We start from the raw sequence: 25,589 nt of genomic DNA, 5'->3' as shown, positions 1-25,589 counted from the left end.
CCGACGAAACACTCATTTATAAATACAATAAAAATATATACCCTTACAAATATGCTTTAATGTCCCGTAAGCTGCTACAGTTAAGTAATGTAATTAATAAACTTTTTTTTTTTTAGGCTGTTTAATTGTTAAGGATGTTTATAATCAGTTTGGAATTGAGGAAATAACAACAATCAAGAAAAAAAGAGACAGTATTCCTGTAAACATACTGCTTGCTAATTTACCTCCACTGCATCAGGGGGTGAATATAGCAAATCTGTTTGACACAGGTCTCCATCATGCTGAAGGTGCAGTCTGAGAGGTAGCAGATCAACCGCTTACTTCAAGACAGACTTATTTAATCATTTCACCCTTTGATTCCCATGATGGCTCTCACTTGCCTTTGTGAGTCTGTAAATGGATCAGACCAGGATTATGTGCTCTGCAATAGCACTACATTCAACTTTACCGGCAATGAGAGTGGACACTGTCACCTTCAGACCATGGATGAGGTTCTGTTTAGGCTTCTGGGCCCTCGACGATCTTCTTTCTTCTTCCCCATAACCTTTACGTACATCCTCATCTTCATCACAGGGGTCTTGGGAAACCTCCTCACTTGCACTGTGATCACTAAAGACAGGAAGATGCAGACACCCACCAACCTATATCTTTTTAGCCTGGCCATCTCGGACCTGCTGGTGCTGATCTTCGGGATGCCACTAGAAATCTATGAGCTCTGGCAGAACTACCCCTTCCCCTTTGGCGAAAGCATCTGCTGCTTCAAAATATTCTTATTTGAGACAGTTTGTTTTGCTTCTGTGCTCAACGTTACAGTGCTGAGCGTGGAACGCTACATTGCTGTGATTCACCCACTCAAAACCCGCTATGCGATAACCAACAAGCACGCTCAAAGGGTCATCGCTAGTGTTTGGGCTCTGTCCCTGATCTGCGCCATCCCAAACACTTTGCTTCATGGCCTGCAGTACCACTACCTGCCAGAGAAGGTTTTGGAATCAGCTACCTGCAACCTGCTTAAGCCCAAATGGATGTATAACTTGGTGATTCAGGTCACCACTGTGCTCTTTTACTTCGTCCCCATGATGATGATCAGCGTGCTCTATCTGATGATTGGTCTGACACTGGGCAGGGGACAGAAGCAGAGGAAGGGCAAGCTGGACAAGAACCAAGAAAGCTGGAAAATCCATCTGGACAGCAGACAGAGGAGGCAGGTCACAAAAATGCATTGTGAGTGATGGCCATATCCCTTATATATGTCTTTAGTGTATATGATAAATTATTATTTACATATATTTTTACTGTTACTACTGTTAATTTATTTATGCATACACCTTTCCTTTAAAAACAAAACGAGGAAGATCACACAATGCTGCAGGCAGTATTTCTCATGCATTTCACTCTATTTCCAGTAAATTAATGCTAAATTAACTGTTATGTTGAAATCTATGAGTAATATACAGTATAGTAAAACTAAGGCAGTGAGTTATGCAAGATATGGTTCAGACAAGAAACAAGTCTTTTTATTTATAACATGTTTTCACTTTTCAATTTTTAAAACATAACATTTCCTTTTTTCCTTTTGTTTGATTTTGGACATTATGGCAAATCCAAATTAGTAGCACATCTAGTCCAATGGCATAGCAAATCCAAATCCCACTTTAAAAGCTTGCTGAGGATCACTTAGATGTTTGAAAACATCCATCTTGATGCCTTTCCCTAATGACAATGATGCTATTCCCAGCACATCTTTCAGTTTTTAGCAGGTGTTATGATCATATCTTGGCTCTCTGCTCTGGTAAGACTCACAAAGTAAAGTGAACAAACATAATGAATGGGACCTAGAAGCAAAACACTTTCATCTGCTTTTATAGTGCAATTTTATACCTAGTCTTATGGCATTTACGTACCTGGGTGCACTTTTTAGCGAGACACGAAATACGTATCAATAACTACATATTACTGCAGTTTCAGTTTCCTAAAGAAACAAACACTAGAGGCAGTAAAACTCTGACACCTTTTACTCCTTTTCACACAAATTTACAGAGTTTTGATTAATAAAGCGTATTTTTCGCACAATTACTTTAAGAATATCATGTTACGACTTCAAAACAATATTAATATGCTGGGAGATTTGAAAACTGATGCTTTTGAATGTTAGCATCACACATATCCAGCCTCGTAGCTATGGGTTTTCATAAACGGAAAGGTTGTTCGGTAGCTCACGGAGTATGGAGCTGTACTTAGAAGGCGAGGAGATCAAAAATATAAATATCTTAAAATATATCAGTGCCTTTGTTTTGTCTCAAGATGCACACCAGCAATGTTTTTTTTTTTAAGTATGTTCATAAAAATGACTTAAATGTCTTAATTGAACTATGGCCTAATCCTGGTTTAGTCTAAGCACTGTCTGTGAAACCGGGCCTATAAACTCATCGTATTGCTATAGGGTATATATATATAGTATTTGAGAGAAGCTTTAGCAGTGCTTTTTTATCCTGAAAAGGAAAGTGCCTTGTGATTTCAGAGCTTGCATTTTGATTTGACTAAAAATTGTTTTATTAAAATAAAAACCTTTTATAATATATATTTTTCTTTCACTAAATCATGCCTTGCATGACTCACCACTTCAGTTTTACTGCATATTACTGTCAGACTGCAACATAACTATTCATTCTGCTTCAATGTCGGTGACAACAGAGTAAGATGCACCAGCAGTACTGCCTGCAGCACAAACTACTGATTATATTTCATTGAATAAACAATTAGCCCAGATCATACATATTTTATTGTTGGATAGTATGTAGTCATTTTTTAAATTAATTGATTTAATTATTGATTTATATTTTAAATGAATACAAGTCTTTCTTCCTCACCCCACCAAAACATCAGACATTTTCTCCTGACTACTGTCACTGTTAGCTTGCTCACAGGCTAAATAAATAAGTTCCTTAGGAACAATATGTCTTGTAAAAAATGACATTAAAACTGCAGTGAACTAAATGCAATTAACCATACACTAATTCTGTACACTGAATTAATCGCAAAAATAGTCCATGCCAATGTACAAATATATATATATATATATATATATATATATATACATATACATACACAACTGCCTCTGGTGTGTAAGAATATTGTACAAAAATGAGCATATGATAGATCATAAAAATTTATATGAATTAGCCTCTAATTCGTCAAGATGTAAAATACTTACGAATTGCCACGAGACTGTGTTGGAGTTTCACTGCAGTTTCACTACAACTAAGAAACAAGATAGTGACATTAGTTTTTTGTATAAACCAAGAGAAAGTGATACAACATGCATGAAAATAACATCAGTTTCAATTGGATTGGTTGCCATGGATACTGGCCAATATTAGGCCTAAAACGTACTTAATGCAAGCATGTGATCTTTTACTTGCATTAGGTGATTAATTGCATGCCTACATATTCTGCAACACAATATGGCATTAAGGCAGTCTGCCGTCACCAGAAGCTAATAACCGAATGCTAGTACTTGGCTAGTATGTGGCCTAAATACAATAGACCAATCAGAATCAGGTATTCCGGTGAGGGACTGAGATGCCTGTAGAGTTCTGGGAAGGATGCCTAAAGAGTAGTCTGTGGATCTGAGGGCTCACTTTCACAGTTGATTGTAACATTGATTTACTTGATTTCTTCTCTCTCTCTTCCTATAGTTGTGGTGGTGTTAGTTTTTGCCATCTGCTGGGCTCCATTCCACATCGACCGACTCTTGTGGAGCTTCATCACAAGTTGGACGGACCACATGCATAACATATTCGAATATGTGCACATAATCTCAGGTGTGCTCTTTTACCTCAGCTCCGCTGTTAACCCCATCATCTACAACTTTCTCTCCAGTCGTTTCCGGGAGCAATTTCAAGCACTGGTGTGCAGTCACCTGCCATCGAGCTCTTCTCGTAATGATTCAACGCCTTTCAACATCATTCCCAAAGACCCCCCCACTGATCTCCAACGTCCAGGCTAAGAGCAGAAATGCGGGCAGCTCACTTCCTTTTGCCATTATCAGCAGCAGGTGGGAATGATGAGGAGTGATTGCTTTCCTGTAAGACAACATGCTCTGTGATCTCACATGGGAAGCCTAGATTACCTCTTGCTAAGAACAGAAAAAGACTAAGATGTGAAACGTGTCAATTATAATACTGTGTAAATAATAGGCAGTTCCTTAAAACTACATGTGAATGGACACATACTGGGTTTGGATTAATATGGTCTATCGGGCATTTTGAAGCTAAAGACCAATTTAAGCTAATGATAACCCGTGTAGTTATATTGTCCAAGGGGGAAAAAATAGAACGAAAATAAAACACTGTACAGTTTTGCAGAAGTGCCATGCCATTAATGGTCAGTATTACAGTTCCTGTGGACAGTAGTGAAATAACAGGAGACAACAAGGTTATTGATTAATAAATAACAAAATTGCTGCTATGCATTTGTTTGAAAATGAAATCGGACATCTGTATAATACATATGAAGTTTGTATCAACTGTTCTGTATAATTCAGAGTTACACTTTATTTCCTTTAGACATGTTTTATACATGCTTTATTTCCTTTAGACAATTATAAATTGGACGAGAAATGACTTAAGTATAAATAATTAAATAAATACTTGAATGCTGAAATAAATGTAGAAATACATAAATAAATAAATGAAGAAATAAATAATTAATTAATTGCTGAAATAAATAAATATATGCATAAATTAATGAATAAATAAATTATTTTGTCAAAAGTGTCATTTTTAATTGTACTATTTTTGTACCATTTGTGTTATTCTACATTTATTTCTACATTAATTTATGTATTTCTACATGTATTTATTTTTACATTTATTTGTGCATTTCAACATTTATTTACTTCTGCATTTCTGTGTCCGTATATTAATAAGGTAGACGGTCCTAACCCCTCTCAATGCAGGATTGGTTAAACAGGATCGTTATCGTTATGGCTGTACTACTGTGGATACTGCCATTGCTACTTACGGTATGGGTGCTGGGAGCGGTCATAATGGATGTAAAGACGCTGCCATAACGCGTCATAGCACCAACCCTACACCTAAACTTACCCAGGAAACTTTCTGCTATTTCAGATTTTGACGCCATGATTTTCGTACTGCTGTTGCGCATGCGCTGTGAGGTGGAAACAGGGGAACTGACACACCGGACTTGCCTCCTCCCGTCCCCGGGAGTTCATTATCAAATTTGCTAAGTCGCAAGTCCGAACTTTGCGTACTTGGTATTGAGAAACAGCTCATGTATTTTCAAGATGCGGCTGGCTTGACCGCAGTTAATAATGTTAGCAGGCTAACTAGGCTAATTTACGGTGGCCGAGAAGTGCAAAACAAATCATGACTCTGAAAACAAACCCGGAATTCGATCGGCCTTTTGCTGGAATTGTTTTCTCGTATTGCATCGGAAAGGCACTTATTTTCAATAAAAATTAATGAAATAATCTAAAAGTTGAAAATAAAAGTATCGGGTAAATTAGGGTAGGAGTAGGGTACGGAGGTCTTTATTGTACCAATGGCATCCATTTAATAATTTTTGCCTTTATTGTAGGTGGCATCCATTTAATAATTTGAATTAAAATGATAATTTACACTTACAAAAAGATCAGCAAAAGGCCGATCGAACCCGGGTCGATCGCGTCAACAAACACGTATTAACATACGGACACAGAAATAAATAAATGTAGAAATGCACAAATAAATGTCAAAATAAATAAATGTAGAAATAAATGTAGTACAACACAAATGGTACAAAAAGAGTACAATTAAAAATGACATTTTGACTAAATAATTTATTCATTCATTTATGCATATTTATTTATTTCAACATTTAATAAATTATTCCTTCGTTTATTTATTAATTTATTTATGCATTTCTACATTTATTTATTTATTAATTTATGTATTTCTACATTTACTTATTTCTGCATTTATGTATTTATTCATTTATTTATACTTAAGTAATTTCTCGTCCTCCATAATAAATAACTATGAAACTACTTGTCAACTAACTCTCAATAAATTTCAACTACATATTAAAGGAATAGTTCACTCAAAAATGAAAATTACCCCATACTTTACTCACCCTCATGCCATCCTAGGTGTATATGACTTTCTTCTTTCAGACAAATCCAATCAGAGTTAACGTCCCGGCTCTTCCAAGCTTTGTAATGGCAGTGAATGGGTGTTATTTTTTAATAGTCCAAAAGAAGTCCAATAGCGCATCCATCCATAATAAAAAAGTTCCTCACATAGCTCTGGGGGTGAAAAAAGGCCTCCTGTAGCAAATCAATGCATTTTTTTTAAGATAAAATATCCATATTTAACATTTTATAAACAGTAATCTCTCACTTCCGCTAACTGTTGTACACACGTTTACAATAGAATGCTGTTCTGGCGGATGATGTAAGGCGTCGGCGTAGTGTAAGCTCTAGTGAGAATATGCTAGTCTCGCGAAAACCACTATTTGTTTACAGGAGCAAAGTTTCCTTACTTTAGCAAAGGAAAACCAGTCCCCATGTCAGAGGATATTGAAATCCTCTGACATTTTTCTTTACAAATCCCAAAGTTTTGTACTTCTAATTCGTGACCAGTGTTTTGTTTTGCTCTCTCCTCTCTCTCCTTATGCTACGCCGACATCCTACGTCATCCACCCGGAAAAGTGTTCTATTGTGAATGCACTTATGACAGTTAGCAGAAGCTAGAAATTTCTGTTTATAAAGTTTTAAATATGGATAAAAAAAAAAAAAGCATCTATTCGCACCAGGAAGCCTTTATTCACCCCCAGAGCCGTGTAAAGCAGTTTAAAGCACTATTCTGGATGGATGCACTTTATTAAACTTCCATTCACTGCCATTATAAAGCTTGGAAGAGTCACAGTGTTTTTAAATATAACTCCGATTGGATTCATCTGAAAGAAGAAAATCATATACAATTTTCATTTTTTTAGCAAAGGGGCAGTCGTGGCCTAGTGGCTAGAGAGTTGGACTTGTAACCTGAAGGTTGTGGGTTCAAGTCTCAGGTCTGGCAGAGATTGTAGGTGGGGGAGTGAATATTCAACACTCTCTCCACCCTCAATACCACGACTGAGGTGAAACCCTTGAGCAAGGCACCGAACCCCCAAATGCTCTCTGGGCAGCCGTAGCAATGGCTGCCCACTACTCCGGGTGAATGTTCACTACTGTGTGTATACTTGGATGGGTTAAATTCAGAGCACAAATTCCGAGTATGGGCCACACACCTTTTCCCTTTCCAAAGTTACTTATAGTCAGTAGAATGCAGTTAGATCATTTATGTAGATGGTATACAATGCACTGTGCTAAATAAGCTCTATCTGTCTATCTGTCTGTCTGTCTATCAGCAAGTGGATGGATGTCATGCACATCTAAATGGAAACTGTGTTATTCTATTGTATAAAATGTAATATAATGGACAATATTCATTTCAAATGAGCGCTGGATCTATTTTCCTCCAGAACTAGAGAGGAGAGGAAGAAGCGTGCCAGAAGGGAGTCATTGGAAAAATTCATTATGAAAATAGAACAATAAGAGCTGCATGGCACATTAATCTTTACAGACTATTACGGAAGAGTGTGTATTTTATGTTTGTTTATGAACTGCGGGGGCTTGTCAGGTACAAGGGATTCTGGTTTAAATGTTGCAATTATGGAATTTTATTTTTGGTTTAGAAATGTTTGTGCCAAAAGTGCTTTGATAGAATTCAACATTATGTGAATTAGAATATTTCTTGTAACTATGGACTGTAACTACTAAATACGTTGGAGAACTGTGGCTTTACTTTCAAATAGTGCTCATTATTTGTTTCTTTCCCATGTTAGTGACCTTGCCTGTTGACAGTTTAATCTAGCAGCTGTGACATATAGTAAATGTGAGACGAATGAGTCACTGTCTCAGGGGGAAATTTTGATCTGTAATTTATAGAACATGAGAGAGAGAAGAAAAACATTTCTCAGTTGCTTTGGTGCATTTCTCAGAAATGAAATTTTCAAAACTACTTGTTCAACCTCCACATAATCGAACCACTTGTGCACATAATAAAATCAGTTTCTCATTCTGTTGAACAAGTTGCGGTTGCTTTGGTACATTCATGCAACTGATTATGTACATTTGTCCACTGTTTCCTACATTATCATTTGTTATTGCCATGTTGCTCAAAATGTAGTTCTCTGTGCTATAGTCTTATCCCTCAAAACATCTACTCATTAGTTCATCGTATAAGTCATTAAATGCTAAATGATTTATCTAGTTGGCATAAACTGTCAAGCATATTTTCTACACATCTCTAATAGACTTTTTGTAAATTTGCCATGAATTGTGCAAGTGAATCTTGACTCTCACTAATGAATAGAATATAGATCAACCAATTATATACCAGTTCTATGAAATAGCTCAAAGGTGCATTTCATGACCCTTCAATTGGAAAGCATAATAGACAGAGGACAACACAAAACTTACAAATTCTGATGATGGATGAACATCCAGAAAACAATCAGGGTCAACGGCCGAGAGGAAGAAGATGAGTAAGGATGCATGGAAGTGTACAGAGGCAAAACAGAGGAAGAGGAAGAAGAAGCCAAGGACAGAGGTGCATATCAGATGAAATAATGTTGTCAATCATGGCCTTACAATGGCTGAAGGGTGCAGCTAAATATTGGGAGATTGACCATATCCTCAGTAATTCAAACATTTTGAAACAGTCTCTTTCAATCAATATCCCACATACAGTAATGTGTAAATTTGTTCTTTTGAAAGGAAATATGGCATACATAAGAAGTGCAGCCTTCGGCATTTCAGTACAGTAACTGTCATCCAAACTGTTGCCATAATATCAGGTAATACTACTGTAAGAGAGTGCACTGTTACACTTCACACTACTTTACATGTAATACATTTGTACAAAAATAAATGTACTGTATAAATACAAATGTTCATATACTTATTTTTCTATGTACTATTGACTCTTCTCAATAAATATCAGATTTTTTAATTTTTTTTTATAAAACCTTAATTTCCATGGTTGACTGTGATGGTGAAAAAAATACTAAACATTTTGACCAGTGTGGCTCACACGTTGACAAAAATACTTTATATTTTGGTGGCCTTGGCCAAATTACTGACACGATAACTAGGTTTTGAAACATTAATGAAATGTTTTGGGTGAGTAACTACATTTTGCAAGCATGCAATAAAGTTCTGAAGTTCCAGCAAACAGTTGTGACATTTGCACTCACAGTTTAGAGAATGTAAAGACTTTTTCAAAAAACGTGCCAAAGCAATTGAGAAAAACTGTAATGGGTTTTGTATACAATACAAAAATCATTTGCAAGTATAGACATAAACCAATATTCCACAATGTATTAAAAAGGTTTTGAATATGTTACCAGTTTTAGCAGGCATGTCATTCCAAATCACCTGTTTTAGGTTCCCATTGTAGGATCCCCAGTGTTTTTTTTTGGTATGTTTGGTATATTTTTGTAAATAAATTGTATTCATTCCACCATAAAACTAGACCAAGCAAATAATTGGAAGAAAAACTAATTTTCATGCTCATAATTACATTCATATGCTTAAAAAAAAAAAATATATATATATAAAAAAAATCACATGAGATTGAAAACGCAAGTACAAAACTCTAAAAGTTAGAGAATAATAATCAGAATCAGAAAGAGCTTTTATTGCCAAGTATGTTTTTTTATGCACAAGGAATTTGTTTTAGTGTCATAAGCTTCCATTTCACAGAGACAACAATGACACACAGACAATAAAAATAAGATGAGAATAAAAAAATACACATGTAAATATAAATAAACAAAAAAATGAAAATTAAAAATAATTTGAAACAATAAATGATTGTATGTACAGTTGTGCTATAGATGATAGAATGGGATAGAATAGAAGGAGATGCAGGGAAGTAAACAAGCTATTACAGGAAAAACAATATGATAACCATCGTCGCTTGTATATAAACCCCCAGTGTCTCAAAGCACAGTTTTTTAGTAATCACTTCATCCTCAGTTAGAGAATGTAGGTCTGCGAGATATTCTAATCACATTATATGTGTTGAGCCCTGGAGCGTCGAATCCAGGAGATACGCCTTTCTTGTCAAAGACATAAAAGTTAAACAGCTGCCCATCTTGAGCTTCGAGGGACACAGACGCAGTGTTGACACGCAGCACACAAGGATATTCTTTCTCAAACACAACTCTAAAGACTCGGTCCACTAGGAAATTCAATTTTATGGTTCGGTACCGCTCAGGGATGAGATCTTCTATTTGAGGTCCAAACTGCTGCATGATCAAGACACCATCTGGCCCCGCTTTAATCTCATAAAACGTGATGTTGCCGTAAGTGTAAAAGCCTACATAGGGTGCAGCATTGGGGGGAGGCATAAGAAACCGCCTGGCCTCCCTGAAGGCCCTCTCCATGGCGGGAATGATATATGAGTAGGCCTTTGAAACCATATCCTGGTTCTGTGGCCGTGTGCCTGCCATTAGCACCACCAATCCTAGCTTAAGCCGAGGCACCAGAGAGAAGGTAGCAGAGTAGCCATCAAGGTCACCATCCTTGCGTAGCACCTCATATCCCATCTGTTCGTTCACTTCCCACGGCGTTCCGGTGCGGTTGGCGAAGTAGTCTTTGTTGCAGCGGAACAGAGGGGTTAGCATAATTTTTAAAGTATCGGGCTCCAATAGCTTGCGGTGATAGGCTCCCAGTAACATCATTGATAATTTAGCCATGTCAGCAGCTGTTGAATACATCTGGCCCGAGGGGCGGTACCAACCCAAGTCATAAAGAGGCGCCGTTTGGCCACTGGTGTACACACCTACAGCCATTTGACTTTGGATACCAGGGTTGATGTCAAACCCTGTGTCCTCCATTCCCAGCCTGCCCAGAATGTTATCCGTGATCCATCGCTGGTAATTGATACCCACAACTCTCTCAGAGAGGACATGGGCGAGCAAAGAGAATGCCAAATTGCTGTAGTGACATCTAACAGGGAAAATCGAAGAGAACAGTACGTTAATTCCTCCTACCTCAAAGGTGTGTTATTAGGAGACAACAGAAAAGTTATTATCATTATCGTCACGGTTCATAACCTTTCCACAGAGAAACAGCAATTCAGATGACACAAAATTAGTTCATTTAAAGTAGCTGATAGGAACAAATACGGTTACATAAATCGGCTAAATTAATGCGGTGGAAACTTACTTGGTCCCTGGATCAGCGACGAGCACATCATCTTGCAGGAGGTTGATTGCAGCCTTGGTCTTCCCTTTCCACAATAAGTTAGTTCCACGGAGTCTTCTGGGTAGTCCTTCAAAAAACACAATATCTTGTGAATAATACATAACTGTGACTCTTTAAAAAGCAATTTGCTTCAAACGGCTTAGGGAAATTCATGTTCTCTTAAAGGGGTCAAAACACTTGTACTATGAACAAAAAAACGTTCAGAACACCAAACTTTCTCCACAGGAAGAGTCTGTATTGAAACTAAGGACAAAATAGTTTGTCCTGTACATTCACAACAATAATCTGATTCAAAAGTCAGAATAAATCATTTAACTTTCTATATTTGAAACATGGCCTGCAAAGTTACAGTAAGGAAATATGAATGAAGTAGTATAAAGATAGTAGCTCTGCAAAGAGGCTATTATTGAAGGATTTAGGAGTTACAATCAATATTGGACTCAAAGGGCAGCAGCTTGTGAGTAACTGGACATTTACACTCGAGTTTTAAGACACAGTAACAAAAACTCTTCTTAGTTCTAAAGCTATGTGTATGCTATGTATACAGTGTGTGATCAAAATTTCATCATCAGCATAGTAAAGCATGTACTGCATGTGCACAGCCAGATTTTTTAACCACACAAACTCTGTATGATCAGTTTGGATATAAGCTTTGAATTTTTATGCACATAATTTATGCACAAATTAAGTTTGCCCAAGGTTATAACACTGTCCTTGTCCTTTGCGTTGCATTTGAAAAAAAGAATGGATGAGATTGAGCAACAGCAAACTACTTTAACGCTGATGAGAGCTTTGACTGTTTTATTATTCACTGAAAGTAATAAAATTTCTATTATCTTTTTATTTGAGCTAGCTGGCATAACAGCCAAGATCAGTAATCACACACAACAAGTAGGTGAAGGCATATTTCGCCGGTCACTACAGGTACATTACTTTCATGACTTTGAAATTGCAACAGACGAGTTTCTTGTTTTTAATTCTGCTCTCGAGTTTGTTGCACTAAATTGTCCGTGTTCACCACCAGCAATTGAGGTCAGACAGCTGGCCCACCGCTGAGTTCAAGAAACCTTCATTTTGCACTATTACATGCTGAGTACAAATAATGTTGTTATTCCAACGCTCGTTGATTGTGCAATCATGGAATTGCTTCTTGACACAAGACTGGAAGCTGGAAACTTACCAGAAAGCTGGCTGGCCATTCTTCTTAATGTTACAGAGGACGATCGGATTTGAACCTCACCGCTGTCAAGGAAGATTAGCCCATCAGTGACGTATTTCAGCTCAGAGTCTCTGCTTTTGCCCAAGGGGTTTTTAATGGTGAAGTTGTCCACATACTTCTCCAGTGGATCATCCAGAGAGCCCACTTTTCCATCTTCCCACAGTCGATATAGCATCAGGGTGGGAAAAATCTTGGATACACTAGCAATCCTACAGAAGGGCAACCATGCAGCAGATTCAGACGTTTTCTATATTCAAATGTGCTCAAAATTAGATTTTTATTATTTATGAAAATAATCTGGTTATGAAAAAACGACAACAGCTTTCACAGTGATGCCGTGAGTTCAGCTATGAAAATGAATTATTAATCGTTAAAATGCATAACGTTCAAATCGAATTGCTAGACATCAAGTCAAGTATAATGCTACTTTAAGAATAAAAGGATGTCATCAAAAATTCCTTAACCGTATTTCCAGGCAACAAACAAGAAGAGGAATGGTAAACCTGTTCTGCCTTACTGGAGGTTTTTTGTTGTGCATTTCAATAAAAATGTCATATTTCCAAATGTTTTCACTGTTGTATTACGCTTCACGTTCGTGAAAAGGCTTTTAACAATTCCTGACTTGTTCAGTTGTTTGCATTGTGTGGCGTTGATTGACTAGCCAACACAGTGTGCGTCAGCACTTGACACTGAGACTGGCCTTGAGTGGTTTATGAGTTCAATCTCAGCCCTTTGAACTATGAAAATTACATCTCCTAACAGTGTACCATCATAAAGGGTGGTGATGGCGCAGTGGATAAGACACATGCCTTTGGTGTGAGAGACCCGGGTTCGAATCCACTGTGAAACACCAATGTGTCCCTGAGCAAGACACTTAACCCCCTAGTTGCTCCAGAGGCGTGCGACCTCTGACATATATAGCAATTGTAAGTCGCTTTGGATAAAAGCGTCAGCTAAATGAATAAATGTAAATGTAAATCCTATATACTTCTCAGCCATGTGAGTATGCAAGTCAAAACACCTCTCTACTCAAAGATGGATTATATTTGTGAACACCCTTGACTCTGAAAATGTCATAAACCCATTCCACAATCCAGTAGAATAGTTTGAGCCATGCAAACAATAGCTGGGTTGTGTACAAGATGATCTTTACAGCTAGAACTAGAGAAAAGCAGCTTAGTAACAATAACAGGACTCAAAAAAGATTACTTCTTCGCAGAAGGCTGAGAAAGTGGCTATATATTCTCAAGATCTGATAAAACCGGGAGCTTCATCATCTGTATTCTAGACCAGACCATGAGGCTGCCAGCCCTCAGGACCTTTAGAAATAATCTTTAGCCTTAGTCACAGCATAGCACTACAATCATGGAGAGGAGAGGTTTGGAAAGGTGATGTAAAAGCAAATTATCCAATATTTGTACAAACCCATTCCCTTTGTAAATATAAAATCTACAAATTAGATTTAGGTGGTGTTAGACTATAGTTCAGATAGAAATAATGTCTGTTATGTTTCATGGAATGGATGCCAGTTCCTTTTGAATATATAATACACAAAATAGCAACACACCAATATTTTCTTCTACATTTAAATTTATGCATTTAGCAGACGCTTTTATCCAAAGCGACTTACATAGCATTCAAGTTACAGTTTATCAGCTCTTGCTTTCCCTGGAAATCGAACCCATGACCTTGGCGTTGCTAGCACCATGCTCTACCATTTGAGCTACAGGAAAGCTGTACTACTCTGTTCTACTCTCCTTCTCCACTTTCCAGGTCTATAGACACTTAAAGGGTATATGAAAAAAACATGCCTTCAGTTTCAGGTCTGAATCATTCACATAAACATTCCTTGCTTCACTATGTGCTTCAAAATAATGCTGGTATTCATGTTAATTCTGTTTTTAAGTAGACGTGCATATGTCACAAAAAAAAAAAATGTAATCTATGGCTTTCAGCAGAGAAAACCATATTGTCTTTGTCCACTTTGGAACTGTGCTGTGGTGCTTGAAAGGACAACTCCAATCTATAATGTAAAATTAGCAAATTATGAGTGGATTTGGACTGATTAAATCAGGCTAGGCACATAATTGGGCTCTAAATGTGGAGCTGTGTGCTTCTTCACATAGCTCTTAGGTTATGATGCTTGAATGATTGCAGCTATATGGGGTCCAAATAAAGGGGACCCTTGAGAGAGAGAGGGGGGGGGGGGGGGGGGGGGGGGGGGTGTTGAAGGTGCCCACAGATACTTAATTGGCAATTATGATAACATTATCGCTCAGTGCTAGACTTTGTTATATGAGGGTGATTTGTGTGCTATGCAGTTTGAATCCCTTCTCGAGGACCTTTCCTGATCCTGTCCCCTTCTTTCTCTCCCACTTCGCTTCCTGTCATCTCTACACTTTCCTGTCATAATAAAGGCAAAAACGCCAAAAATAAATCTTAAAAAAAGAAAAAAAAGAAAAAAAGACCAACATGTTTCAGCACATTGCTTTCTGGACTGAAGAAAGCAATGTACTGAAACATATTCTTGCATTGGTCTTGCACCTGAAACAACTTGACTTTTACTTAACTGAAGCGCAGCAATCTATGCTAGTGAATGTAATTTTCAAAAAATGTACAAAATACATAATACATTCATAATATGGATAAAAAAAAAAACATAATACATAAATAGGTAATACTTTACAATACGGTGACACTAATATGCATTAACTCATGCTTAACAAATGCACAGATAATCATGAGTTAATGTATAACTAATGAAGAAATAGAACTGAACCATTTATTAACAATTACTACATCAGCAATAAATGAACCTTCTATATGATTCATAGATTAATCAATAATTTGTTATTAGTTAATTGGGTCATAAAGTATTAATTCCCTAATGACAAATTATATTAAGTAATAGTGTAAATTCATATGTTAATTACCACAATGGGTTCAAGCATGCATTTCATCTGCTTTAATTAATCATTAGCTAATGATTTGCAAAGGTATCATTATGTTATGACTTTACATGTTGAGGCACAGAACTATATACTAATTGTTAAGTAATATGTCATTGTGGTTATAGATCTTGAATTAGTTAGTTAATCATGTGCCTCAACAAGCAAAGTCACACCATAATGATACCCATGCAAATCATTAGCTAATGATTAATTAAAGCAGACAACTGGAAGTTTAAAGGCATGGCTTCAACCCCATGTGGTAATTAACATATGAATGTACTTCATTAGTTAATAAAATAAGTTATTAGGTAATTAATACATTATGACACATTTAACTAATAACAATTTATTGATTACTTAATATTTGAGTCATATTGAATGTTCATTAGTTGCTGATGCAGTAATCATTAATACATGGTTTAGTTCATCATAAGTTATACATTAATTCATGATTATCTGTGCATTAATTAAGTATTATTTAATGCATATTTGTGCACCCGTATTGTAAAGTGTTACCCATAAATATATATTTTATCAAATAAATGATATAATGCAATGTACATGGCTTACCTGTAAATGGTGTATTCATTTGGTGGTGCAGAGTTAGGATCACTGCCATTTCTCTTGCCAAAGTTCCCTGTCCACAGTACTGTGTCATTGTAAGTAACAATAGCTGACAATGAGGGCAGACTGACGGGGTTGATGTTATTGCGTATCAGTGCATCAACCTAGACAAATGAAAAGACATTATTACATTAATTAATATGGCAACAATGATTCAGACAAACATAGAATGTATTTAAAGTCAAATGTTATTTGTAAAATTAAGATTGCGTAAAACAGCAAAAAAACTTTTGTAACATTATAAATGTCTGATTCATTTAATGCATCATTGCTGAATAAAAACTTATATTCTTATATTCTGTTTGGAGTGGAACATTCGGTTGGACCGATCAGTGGCTGATGGCCAGAGTGTTCAGAAAACCAGTTTGAAAAATATGTATTTTTGCAATTCCATTTGATTATATTAGTGGCACACAAATGACACATTTCGTAATAATAAAGTCTTTAAATATTAAGAGCATTTTTATCCAAAGTACTCATTCTATGAGCGAACATTCTTAATGATGCCAAATGAATACAATTTTCTAATCATGTTTTTGACTAAATATTGTGTGAAATTACTCAAGGATCATTGTATGGCTCTCTCATATTCATAATTTATACACTGATTACCACAGCTGACATTGTAATTTCATTTCAAGCAACACATTTTTAAGGTGCTGTCACGATCGCCTCCAGCAGTAGTAAATTATTTTTACCACTGCTTTCAAGAGCAATGAAGGTGTTTTATGCTTTTAACAGGTTCAGATAGAGGAAAAGCATTGGTAACACTTTATTTTAATGTCTCTTAACTAGTTGCTTATTAGCATGCATATTACTAAAATATTAGCCATTTATTAGTAGTGATTAAGAACATATTAATGCCTTATTCTACATCTCTAATCCTACCCAATACCTAAACTTAACAACTACTTTACTAACTATTAATAAGCAGCAAATTAGGAATTTATTGAGGGAAAAGTTGTAGTTAATAGTGAATAAGTGTTACCAAAACATTTATAAGCTGGTGCACTTTCAGCCAAGGGTTTTGCTCTAATGGCATCTAAAGTGTGAGGGGACATTTTGAAATCATGATCTAGATATAACTAGACTAGAGTTTTTGAATAAGGAGAAAGCAAATTATTAGATAAAACGTGTCACAATCCTACAAAGAGCAAAGTCATTCACAAAAAGCACAACAATACTGATTAAATATGATTTTTGGACAGTGTAGAGTTTAGTTTTCAATCTTTACATGTTTACCTTCTCAAGCGCCTCCTTCAAAGAGGGGATGGGGTGTTCAAGAGGTGTAGGCTCTGGTAAGCGAGGGCACATTCTCACCAGTTTAGATCCTTCCCCGGTATTTTCTTAAGGATGGGCACACGATCATACACATATATAAAAAGAGAGAGTAAGTGACCCAAGAGGAAACACTTATAGGAGTGTTTAGAGCATTCTGCATTAACACTGAAATTTTGTGAAAAAAGCACACACAGTTCCAAACTGAACAAAATTGCAACAGAAAATATTTATAAGCTCAAACACTGAATTAAAACTGTCACAGATAAATTTTGAATACACATAGTAGGGGTTGACCGATATGTGCTTTTCAGGGCTGATACCGATACGATTATTATAGATCAATTAGTCTTATAACCGTTATTTTGAACCAATATATATGTCTGGTGTAAAAATTAAAATCAATGTCAAAACTAAGAATAACAACGGCTCTGACAAAACCTCTCTTTAAAAGCTTTTTAATTAATTTATCTGTAAACTGGTTTTTGAAAAAGGCTGATACCAATGAGCTTAAATGCTTAATATCTGCGACAATAATCAGCCAAGGGTGTGTTTCCCAAAACTATGGTCATTATGTCTGTTGAACTCTATTGGTAACGACAGAACTTGATTATCCAGGCCGATAATTGGTTGACCCCTAACATATACATGCACAAATAATAAGCCCCACTTTAATTTTCATAACAAAATAAACATTAATAGAGACAAATGTTTGCTTGAATACATTTCCGTATTGTTCTGGTTAAATATATACACATTTCCATGGTTCAAAGTGTTACTCCACCCCAAAATTAAAATTTTGTCATTAATCACTTACCCCATGTCGTTCAAAACCTGTAAAGGCTTTGTTCGTCTTCGGAACACAATTTAAGATATTTTGGATGAAAACCGGGAGGCTTGTGACTGTCCCATTGACTGTTATTTTATTATTTATACACTCCTATAGTTTACTTTAGTGAAGTGAAGTGACATTCAGCCAAGTATGGTGACCCATACTCGGAATTCGTGCTCTGCATTTAACCCATCCAACGTGCACACACACACACACACCGTGAACATACACACACCGTGAACATACACCCGGAGCAGTGGGCAGCCATTTTATGCTGCAGCGCCCGGGGAGCAGTTGGGGGTTCGGTGCCTTGCTCAAGGGCACCTCAGTCGTGGTATTGAGGGTGGAGAGAGCGCTGGACATTCACTCCCCCCACCTACAATTCCTGCCGGCCGGAGACTCGAACCCGCAACCTTCGGATTACAAGTCCGACTCTCTAACCATTAGGCCACGACTTCCCCTTTAATATTTTGAATTAGCCTTTATTTTCAGTTTATTTTAATTTTAGTAATTTGTGGTTTCGTCTTTTATCCGGTTTTTATCAAATTATTTAGGTTATATTTTTTATTTCAGTTTTAGCTTTAATTTACCAAGTAGTCATTTTAATGCTTTGATTTCCATTTAGCTTAAGGTTTTTTTAAAAACCTAATAGTCATATTTTATTCCAGTATTAATTAATAAAAATGTTTTCATAGTTTTAGGAATGATAATAACAATACACACTGGATCAGCGATTTACTGTGTTTACATAATGCCTGGTTAAACTTGATTGTGGTTTAGTGAATTCGCCATTGACATATGTAGCTCCACTGCACGTTCACCTAGAAAAGAAGCCAGTCTTCCATCTTTAGCATTCTAAGTCAATCTCAACTCTCACAGAAAGCAGATAATAGGATCTACTAAGCACACATCGAGTAACCTCTCAGACATGCACGTCTGACACCAAAACCGTCATGTTTGTTACAGTTATAAATATTTAGAAGGAAGTTGTTTTAAAACTGTGAAAGAGATTTGCATAAGATATCTTCTTTAAAAGATTAAAAGTGTGACTTAAGGCTTTAACAAGGAAGGAGTCTTGTTGTCTGAGCTGGTAAAGGTGCGTTAATACATGACCTGTGGACAAATTACTCACCTAACACTAACTTGGGCAGCTGGTACTGCCAAATGAAGCAAGAAGTCATGATGATGGACAGCAGTAAGAAAAACACCAGGCCCAGTTGGGTCCATTTCACCTTCATCTTGCTGGTTTTGGTTAACCCGTCTATGGCAAGAGCTGGCAGCGGCTATTAAAATGGATAACAACAAAAATGAATTATTTTTTGGGGTGTTTTAGTATGCACACTACCATTCAAAAGTTTGGGGTTGGCAAGATTATTTTAATGTTTTTGAAAGAAGTCTCATATGCTTACCAAGGCTGCATTTATTTAATCAAAAATACTGTAAAAACAGTTACATTGTGAAATACTATTACAATTTATTACAATATTGCAGTTTTCTATTTTAATATATATTTTCAAATTTAATTTATCACTATTATGCAAAGCTGAATTTTCAGCAGCCATTACTCCAGTCTTCAGTATTGCATTGTTCTTGAATATTTTTTTTAGGATTCTTTGATGAACAGAAAGTTTAAAAGAACTGCATATTTGAAACTGATTTTTATAAAATTTTTTGTCATAATGTATATACTATTGACCACAAACCTTTGAATTTTATATATATCAAAGATGTGTTTAAAAAGGAAGATGCATTTTCCCAATTCAATCAATCAAAATTCCACACTCAAAAACAAAAATTAATTGAAAAAATTAAGCATAGTGTGTCTCTGGGGCTACTCGATTCTTCATGCTGTGAGTCACTCAACATATTATAATTAATGACTGCAAGAAAAAGCCAAACAAAACTGATGAAGTTAGCCATGGAGAACAAATTATGATGTAGAACCTCTACAAATCTCTTCACAACAAGAATACATACTATAAGGACACTCACCAGATGTAAAGCCTCATTTGTAATACATATATGGCACCATTTCAACTAGCTGTCCCAATCCAAAGTGCACAGATTCCATATGGTATTCCTCCTCTTCTAAAGTAGAAAATCCCATTCCATGGTAGTCACATCCTAGGTACCACTGGGTAGACACAGATCTGACTCTTGCCATCCCCACACTGACTGTGGCATAATCCTGGCCGCCAGATTCGCTTTGACAATTAAATTTCCTCTCCCACCACAGTGCCTGACCTGACATCATAATCCCAAGATTTACCCCTCTAAACCCCATTAGACCAGGGCGGTTCTTTATCTTAATTCCTGCAAATCGATTCACTTGGCTGCTGTTTCCCGCTTTTAACGCATGTGCATCGTTCCCTGCTCCAAACTACCAGGCTTACCATGTAGAGTGAATCAAACTTGAAATCTCATGTGAATTTCTGTGTGTCTCAAGACATGGCAGATTTCATCTTGCAAGAGCATTTAAAGTGAACGTCAACAAGGGGGACATGCCTGAGGGGACTACAGGAAAGGTTACATAAGGGACATATGTACTGTTTTTTAAACATTTTTGAATTTGGGTCACATATTGTGTACATTTAACACTGGTGAAGTCCCTCAGTCATCTTTTGGCAGATACTCTCCAACACAAATCTTATCAGGCCATCTGCAGGTGCTAAATCTACACTACTGCACTCCACTCATCCAATAGAGTCTAACATGTGACTTTTGTTGCAGGCTGTGATTGGACCAACTGACCTGGACGTACATTGGGATTAACAGAAGCAGCAGGGTTTGACAGCAGGGTGAAGGAAACCACCATCATAAATACCCAACTGTGAGATTTAGCACTGACATCCTCTTCAAAGTGCATAAAAAAAAAAAATCTAAATAAAATAGAAATAATTCTTAGAGTCCTATAAGAAATATCTATTAACAATAAAATACAACAAATAAATAAAATAAGCTAAAATGTTTTCATCCACAGTTAAAACATACTGCATTTGTAGTATGAGAAATGTATTCTAAAAATAAATAAATAAATAAATGCTTTCATCAACAACAAAAAAAAAATATATATATTCAAATTAAATTAAATGCATTTGTCCTATGAGAAACATCTCTTCATAAATAAATAAAATTAAATAAAATGCCAGGATTAGGAACCCCCCCCCCCCCCCCCCCCCCCACTCACACACACTTTTAAATGCTATAAAGTAAAAAGAAGGTAGTTCCATGTAAATCACTCAGTGATTAGTCATAATTCCGTTAAAGCTAAAAACTAAAATTCTGGCACTGTCATGGAATTATGTAAAGCATGAAAATGCATATTTGAAAATGCAGCTTCACAGTGAGTTTGCGCAAATCAAAAGAGATTGCTAATATGATAGCAGTGGAAACATACTGTGTGAGCCTCACTGGCACACTCACATGAAAATATAAGCACAGATGTTCATGAACTAAACAATGGTGCATCAAAGGATTAGTACATTGCTTTTGACTCAGCAAGAGAGGCCATAATCTAATTGTTTAGTCTTTACTGTTTACTTTCAAGAGAAGGATTTGTGTTTGTATTTGGCCATGCACTATTTTCCTGTAGAGTACACTGTGTTTGGGCTATGAAGCTGAAGTGTGCATGGAGATTACCTTTGGCTGGACTCCATCGACAGATGTCTCCTTCAGGACCACCTTGCTCCCCGTCTCTCCCATGTTTTCTCTACCAAAGCGGAAAATACAAGACAATTCACTAGTTCTATCAAATGACATATCACATTACAATATCAAATTGGAAACCGAGGCAAGATCTCATTTCACTCTTTTTTGTTGTTGTTGTTGTTGTTTTTTTTCGTGAATATGCCAATAAATTTGACAATCATTTTTGTCCTAATTATCAATTTGAAAAATAACAAAAAACAGTTCAACCATACATCTTCCATATAACGAATTAACAATTGAAAATTTGAATTAACTTCTAAATTAATCATTTTGTAATTTTCTGAATTAAAATTCATATTTTTGTGGTTCCTGAAGTCAAAACATCTGAAAGATTTTAAACATTTTAATAGTCAACAGTCAATATGTAGGCATAAAATAAAATAATTTAAAAAAGGATTTATTATATTTTTAGTTAATAATTAATGAAATTAGATGTTATGTGTGAAATGTGTTGTTTCTCATAGTTTTGAGAACAGGTACACACATTTCCATTGAGCACTTTTACTATAAATAATACAATTGCTCCTCGCTCTAGTCTATGTGTTTTTCAGCTGAAAGCTTGTTACCATTCTTTCAGATATCTGCAGTTGCCACCTGAGAATAAATTCTTCTCCTTTGGGTCTTCTACTGCATTCTACTCCGTTAACTCGGTTATATCTATTCATCTGTATGTGACACAAACCTTTTCAACCAAGGCAGTCAAACATGACTTTAAGCCCTCAAGGGCAACGTCAGATCACTCTTACAGAATCTGACCGTCTACTCTGTCTGTTGAGCTCAGGGAACAATAGCACATATCTAATGAGCCTTCACATCCTGTGAGTTATATGTGAATGTGAGCTATTAAAACTCAGAAAATGTGTCACACGCGAGGTCCTGAGGGCTCAATATGCCCACCAAAGACCCGTTCTTTTCTCACATTCATATAAATGCAGGGTGAAATCTGAACAAAATCTGTTGTGCAGATGAGTCATTGTCCTGAGAGGGTAGCGTTTGGTCTAGCAAACAAAAAGTACACTTTTCAGTGAAGTACTGCTGTTCACAAGCTGAATCATGCAACAAAACATGCATTGAAGTATTACTTAACATTTAACGGTAGGTTCTATTATTCAAAGGGACAGGATGTGCTTCGTCAGTACATTTCCAATTGAAATTAGTCCTTTTCCAATTGAAACCCAATGCAAGTGGCATTAGAATTACACAATTTCATGAATGAATACTGCATATTAAATGAACTCATGTTATTTTAGTCCTCAAGAGTCCTAAATATCTGGCTGTAAAGGTCACAAAATGCTTTGTCACTGATGTTTCTGTCATTTGAATTCAATGAGGATTAATTTAATATGAAACAAAGCTGGACAACAAGCTTTAATATTATAACATTGTCACGACAGGAGAGGACAAAATTTTAAGATCATTACAAACTTGTTTTTTTAAAAATAGACATGCCTGGGAGTAATTGATGAGATGCTAATGGATGCTACCCTTAGGTAAGAGTAATGGGAATGCATTTGCATCTCACACTGCACCAATGTACAATTGTTTAAATGTATTCAAATTAATATTATTGACTATGTGTTTAGAATAGCACACTACTATTTCTACAATATATAGTAAGTGTATATTTTCTATATAAGATGACCTGTTACTTCATAAAATATGCCTACAATAGAGCAATAGAGCACGCATATTACATTTCCCACAATGCAATGTAGTTGACCTTTCTAGTGTGGTAAGTAATGAAGTAATATTAGCTTGTTTTTAATTTTTTTCTTGATGCATTTAATCAAACCATGAAATGAAAATACATTTTTTACCAAAAAATAAATAAATAAATAAAATAATAAAATCAATGTTAATTCCAATATTAATTAAACATGAAATGTGATGAGGTCATGTGACAAATACAGTAAGGTCATGTGACAACCAGTGTTATTTTAGTATTATTGAGATAATATACATAGAGAGAGATATTTTTAGAAGTTTATATTTTTTATTTCAGTTTTTTATTTTAGTAGGGCCTACATCACGTTAAACTATTAGATCCTACTAATAGTGCCTTTTGTCCCACTTACTAATCATAAAATATGATATATTTTGCAGTATTCAGAAAGTAGTAAGCTATATTCCCTTTAAAATTCTTCATTTGAAAATAAACAATACTGTTCCCTTTCTTGCAATAGGCCAATTCAAGTTATGCATTTGCTATGCAATTCTCTTGAAAGTTTCTGTGATGACGCGATTTGCGTTTACTGTTCGTTTTTTCCACACAGCTAAAGCAGATGATCCAGACCTCACAGTGACTATTATTTGAGCACCAGGAAAAGTCTGGGCATGCGATATATGAATACAAACTCGTCTCTTCACATCATTTTTTCATAAACGACCATCATTTTATTGCTGACCCTGCAGGCTGACTCACAATGAACTCAGTCACAGAGCAACCGGCTTAATATACAGCAGTGACTCATATAAGAGGCCATCTGCAAACTTCTCAGTCTAGACAAACTCCCTCATGGCTCACAAACAGAATTTTGACAATTCTGGGATTTGCATGCATACACCGTGTAATATTTTTATAAGCCAAATCATTTCCTTTAAAAAAAACAAACATATAACCTGCTTTACAGAAAAGATGAAGTTATGCAAAATAGTGAATGCAAAAACACCATATTTCAATGACAAGTGCAATATTGTAATGCAAAATTCAACCAGTTAGCATGCATTCTACATGAACATGGGGTATTAGTGAGATTATATGATTTGCTGTTTCCAACTGGCTTCAATAATGCTGGTCCATTTTTCTATCAGTTTCACATTTTTGTGCTGTCCCTTACAATTTTAAACTGAGAAATAATTAAAACATGCAAAAAGTGGCTTTTTAGAACAGTTAGAACATTCACTAAAAAACACTCAGAATACACGTTAAAATAAGCATGGCATGACAATATTTTATAAAGAAAAGAATTTCAGTCACACTCAACATCATGTTTTCCACTTTGGAAAGGACCTGCTATTGAAAATGGCAGTTATGTACAGTGCATTATAATCATATAGCACGAATGACATCCTTTCATTTTCTTCTGTTGTCACTGCTTAAACCAAATTGCAATACACACATCTATTTTTTAACATGAACTTACCCTTACTTGAGGTTTAGGAATGCTTTTGTTCTTTGACGATGAAGGAGTATTCACACTCAACGCTCTCTCGTGTTCAGCTAGCTTACTGTGAAGTCACGACAGATGTTGGTATCATGGCCATGGATAAATCCAGCTTGCATCAGACCCAAGATTGTGGATTATCTGCCATCTGCAACATCTGCCAACAGTGGAGAATGGGCAGTGCAATGATTGAGCTATAGTGTTAGACAGCAGACAATATTACTATATGGCCAAGCATGCAATGTTGCTTTCATTTGTGCACTTAGGCCACAATTAAAAGTGCATTCAATTAGAGGACAAAATGACACTATAATACAACATTAAAGGTTTTTATCAGGTATAGATCATTCACTTGACTTTGCATTTCAACAGTTGTAATATAAGTGAACTCATGAAGAAATACAATTGTATGCAGGTAATCTTGTACACTAAAAGAACAATTCTGTCATGATTTACTCACCGTACACCATAATTTCTTTCTTCTGCAGAACACAAA

The 25,589-nt window shown here is 36.0% G+C and overlaps 2 protein-coding genes across 3 annotated transcripts; one reads left to right on the top strand and one right to left on the bottom strand.

The window, feature by feature from the left end:
• Positions 1 to 362: 362 nt before the first annotated feature.
• nmur3 (neuromedin U receptor 3) lies at positions 363 to 4,009 on the top strand (the record flags this gene model as incomplete). Its single annotated transcript, XM_079395878.1, has 2 exons — positions 363 to 1,224; positions 3,699 to 4,009. The coding sequence occupies 2 exons, from the start codon at positions 363 to 365 to the stop codon at positions 4,007 to 4,009; spliced, it is 1,173 nt and encodes a 390-aa protein (XP_079252004.1).
• A 5,694-nt stretch (positions 4,010 to 9,703) lies between these two features.
• Positions 9,704 to 25,161, bottom strand: lactbl1b (lactamase, beta-like 1b). Of its 2 annotated transcripts, XM_079395869.1 has the most exons (8): positions 25,073 to 25,161; positions 21,861 to 21,930; positions 19,354 to 19,504; positions 17,354 to 17,457; positions 16,058 to 16,215; positions 12,498 to 12,745; positions 11,279 to 11,384; positions 9,704 to 11,059 (listed from the first exon to the last, which is right to left on the bottom strand). In XM_079395869.1, exons 2-8 carry the CDS (start codon positions 21,921 to 21,923, stop codon positions 10,081 to 10,083), a joined length of 1,809 nt encoding a protein of 602 aa, XP_079251995.1. In that variant the 5' UTR covers positions 21,924 to 21,930; positions 25,073 to 25,161; the 3' UTR covers positions 9,704 to 10,080. The 2 variants fall into 2 exon arrangements, with proteins under 2 accessions (XP_079251995.1, XP_079251996.1); XM_079395870.1 differs by lacking the exons at positions 21,861 to 21,930; positions 25,073 to 25,161 and adding an exon at positions 20,214 to 20,473 and having other exon boundaries at positions 9,724 to 11,059.
• Positions 25,162 to 25,589: the final 428 nt, after the last annotated feature.

Source organism: Barbus barbus (genome assembly GCF_936440315.1).
Source record: "Barbus barbus genome assembly, chromosome: 37".
Lineage (NCBI taxonomy): Eukaryota > Metazoa > Chordata > Actinopteri > Cypriniformes > Cyprinidae > Barbus > Barbus barbus.
This window is presented reverse-complemented; position numbering and strand designations above follow the sequence as displayed.

Excerpts from the sequence above, each read along its gene's own strand:
- lactbl1b (XM_079395869.1), bottom strand. The coding sequence starts at position 21,923 with ATGGGAGAGACGGGGAGCAAGGTGGTCCTGAAGGAGACATCTGTCGAT. Across the intron at positions 17,458-19,353 it reads GCTGCCCAAGTTAGTGTTAG|AAAATACCGGGGAAGGATCT; the intron begins GTGAGTAATTTG and ends CCCATCCTTAAG. Across the intron at positions 11,385-12,497 it reads AATGGCCAGCCAGCTTTCTG|GACTACCCAGAAGACTCCGT; the intron begins GTAAGTTTCCAG and ends TGTTTTTTGAAG.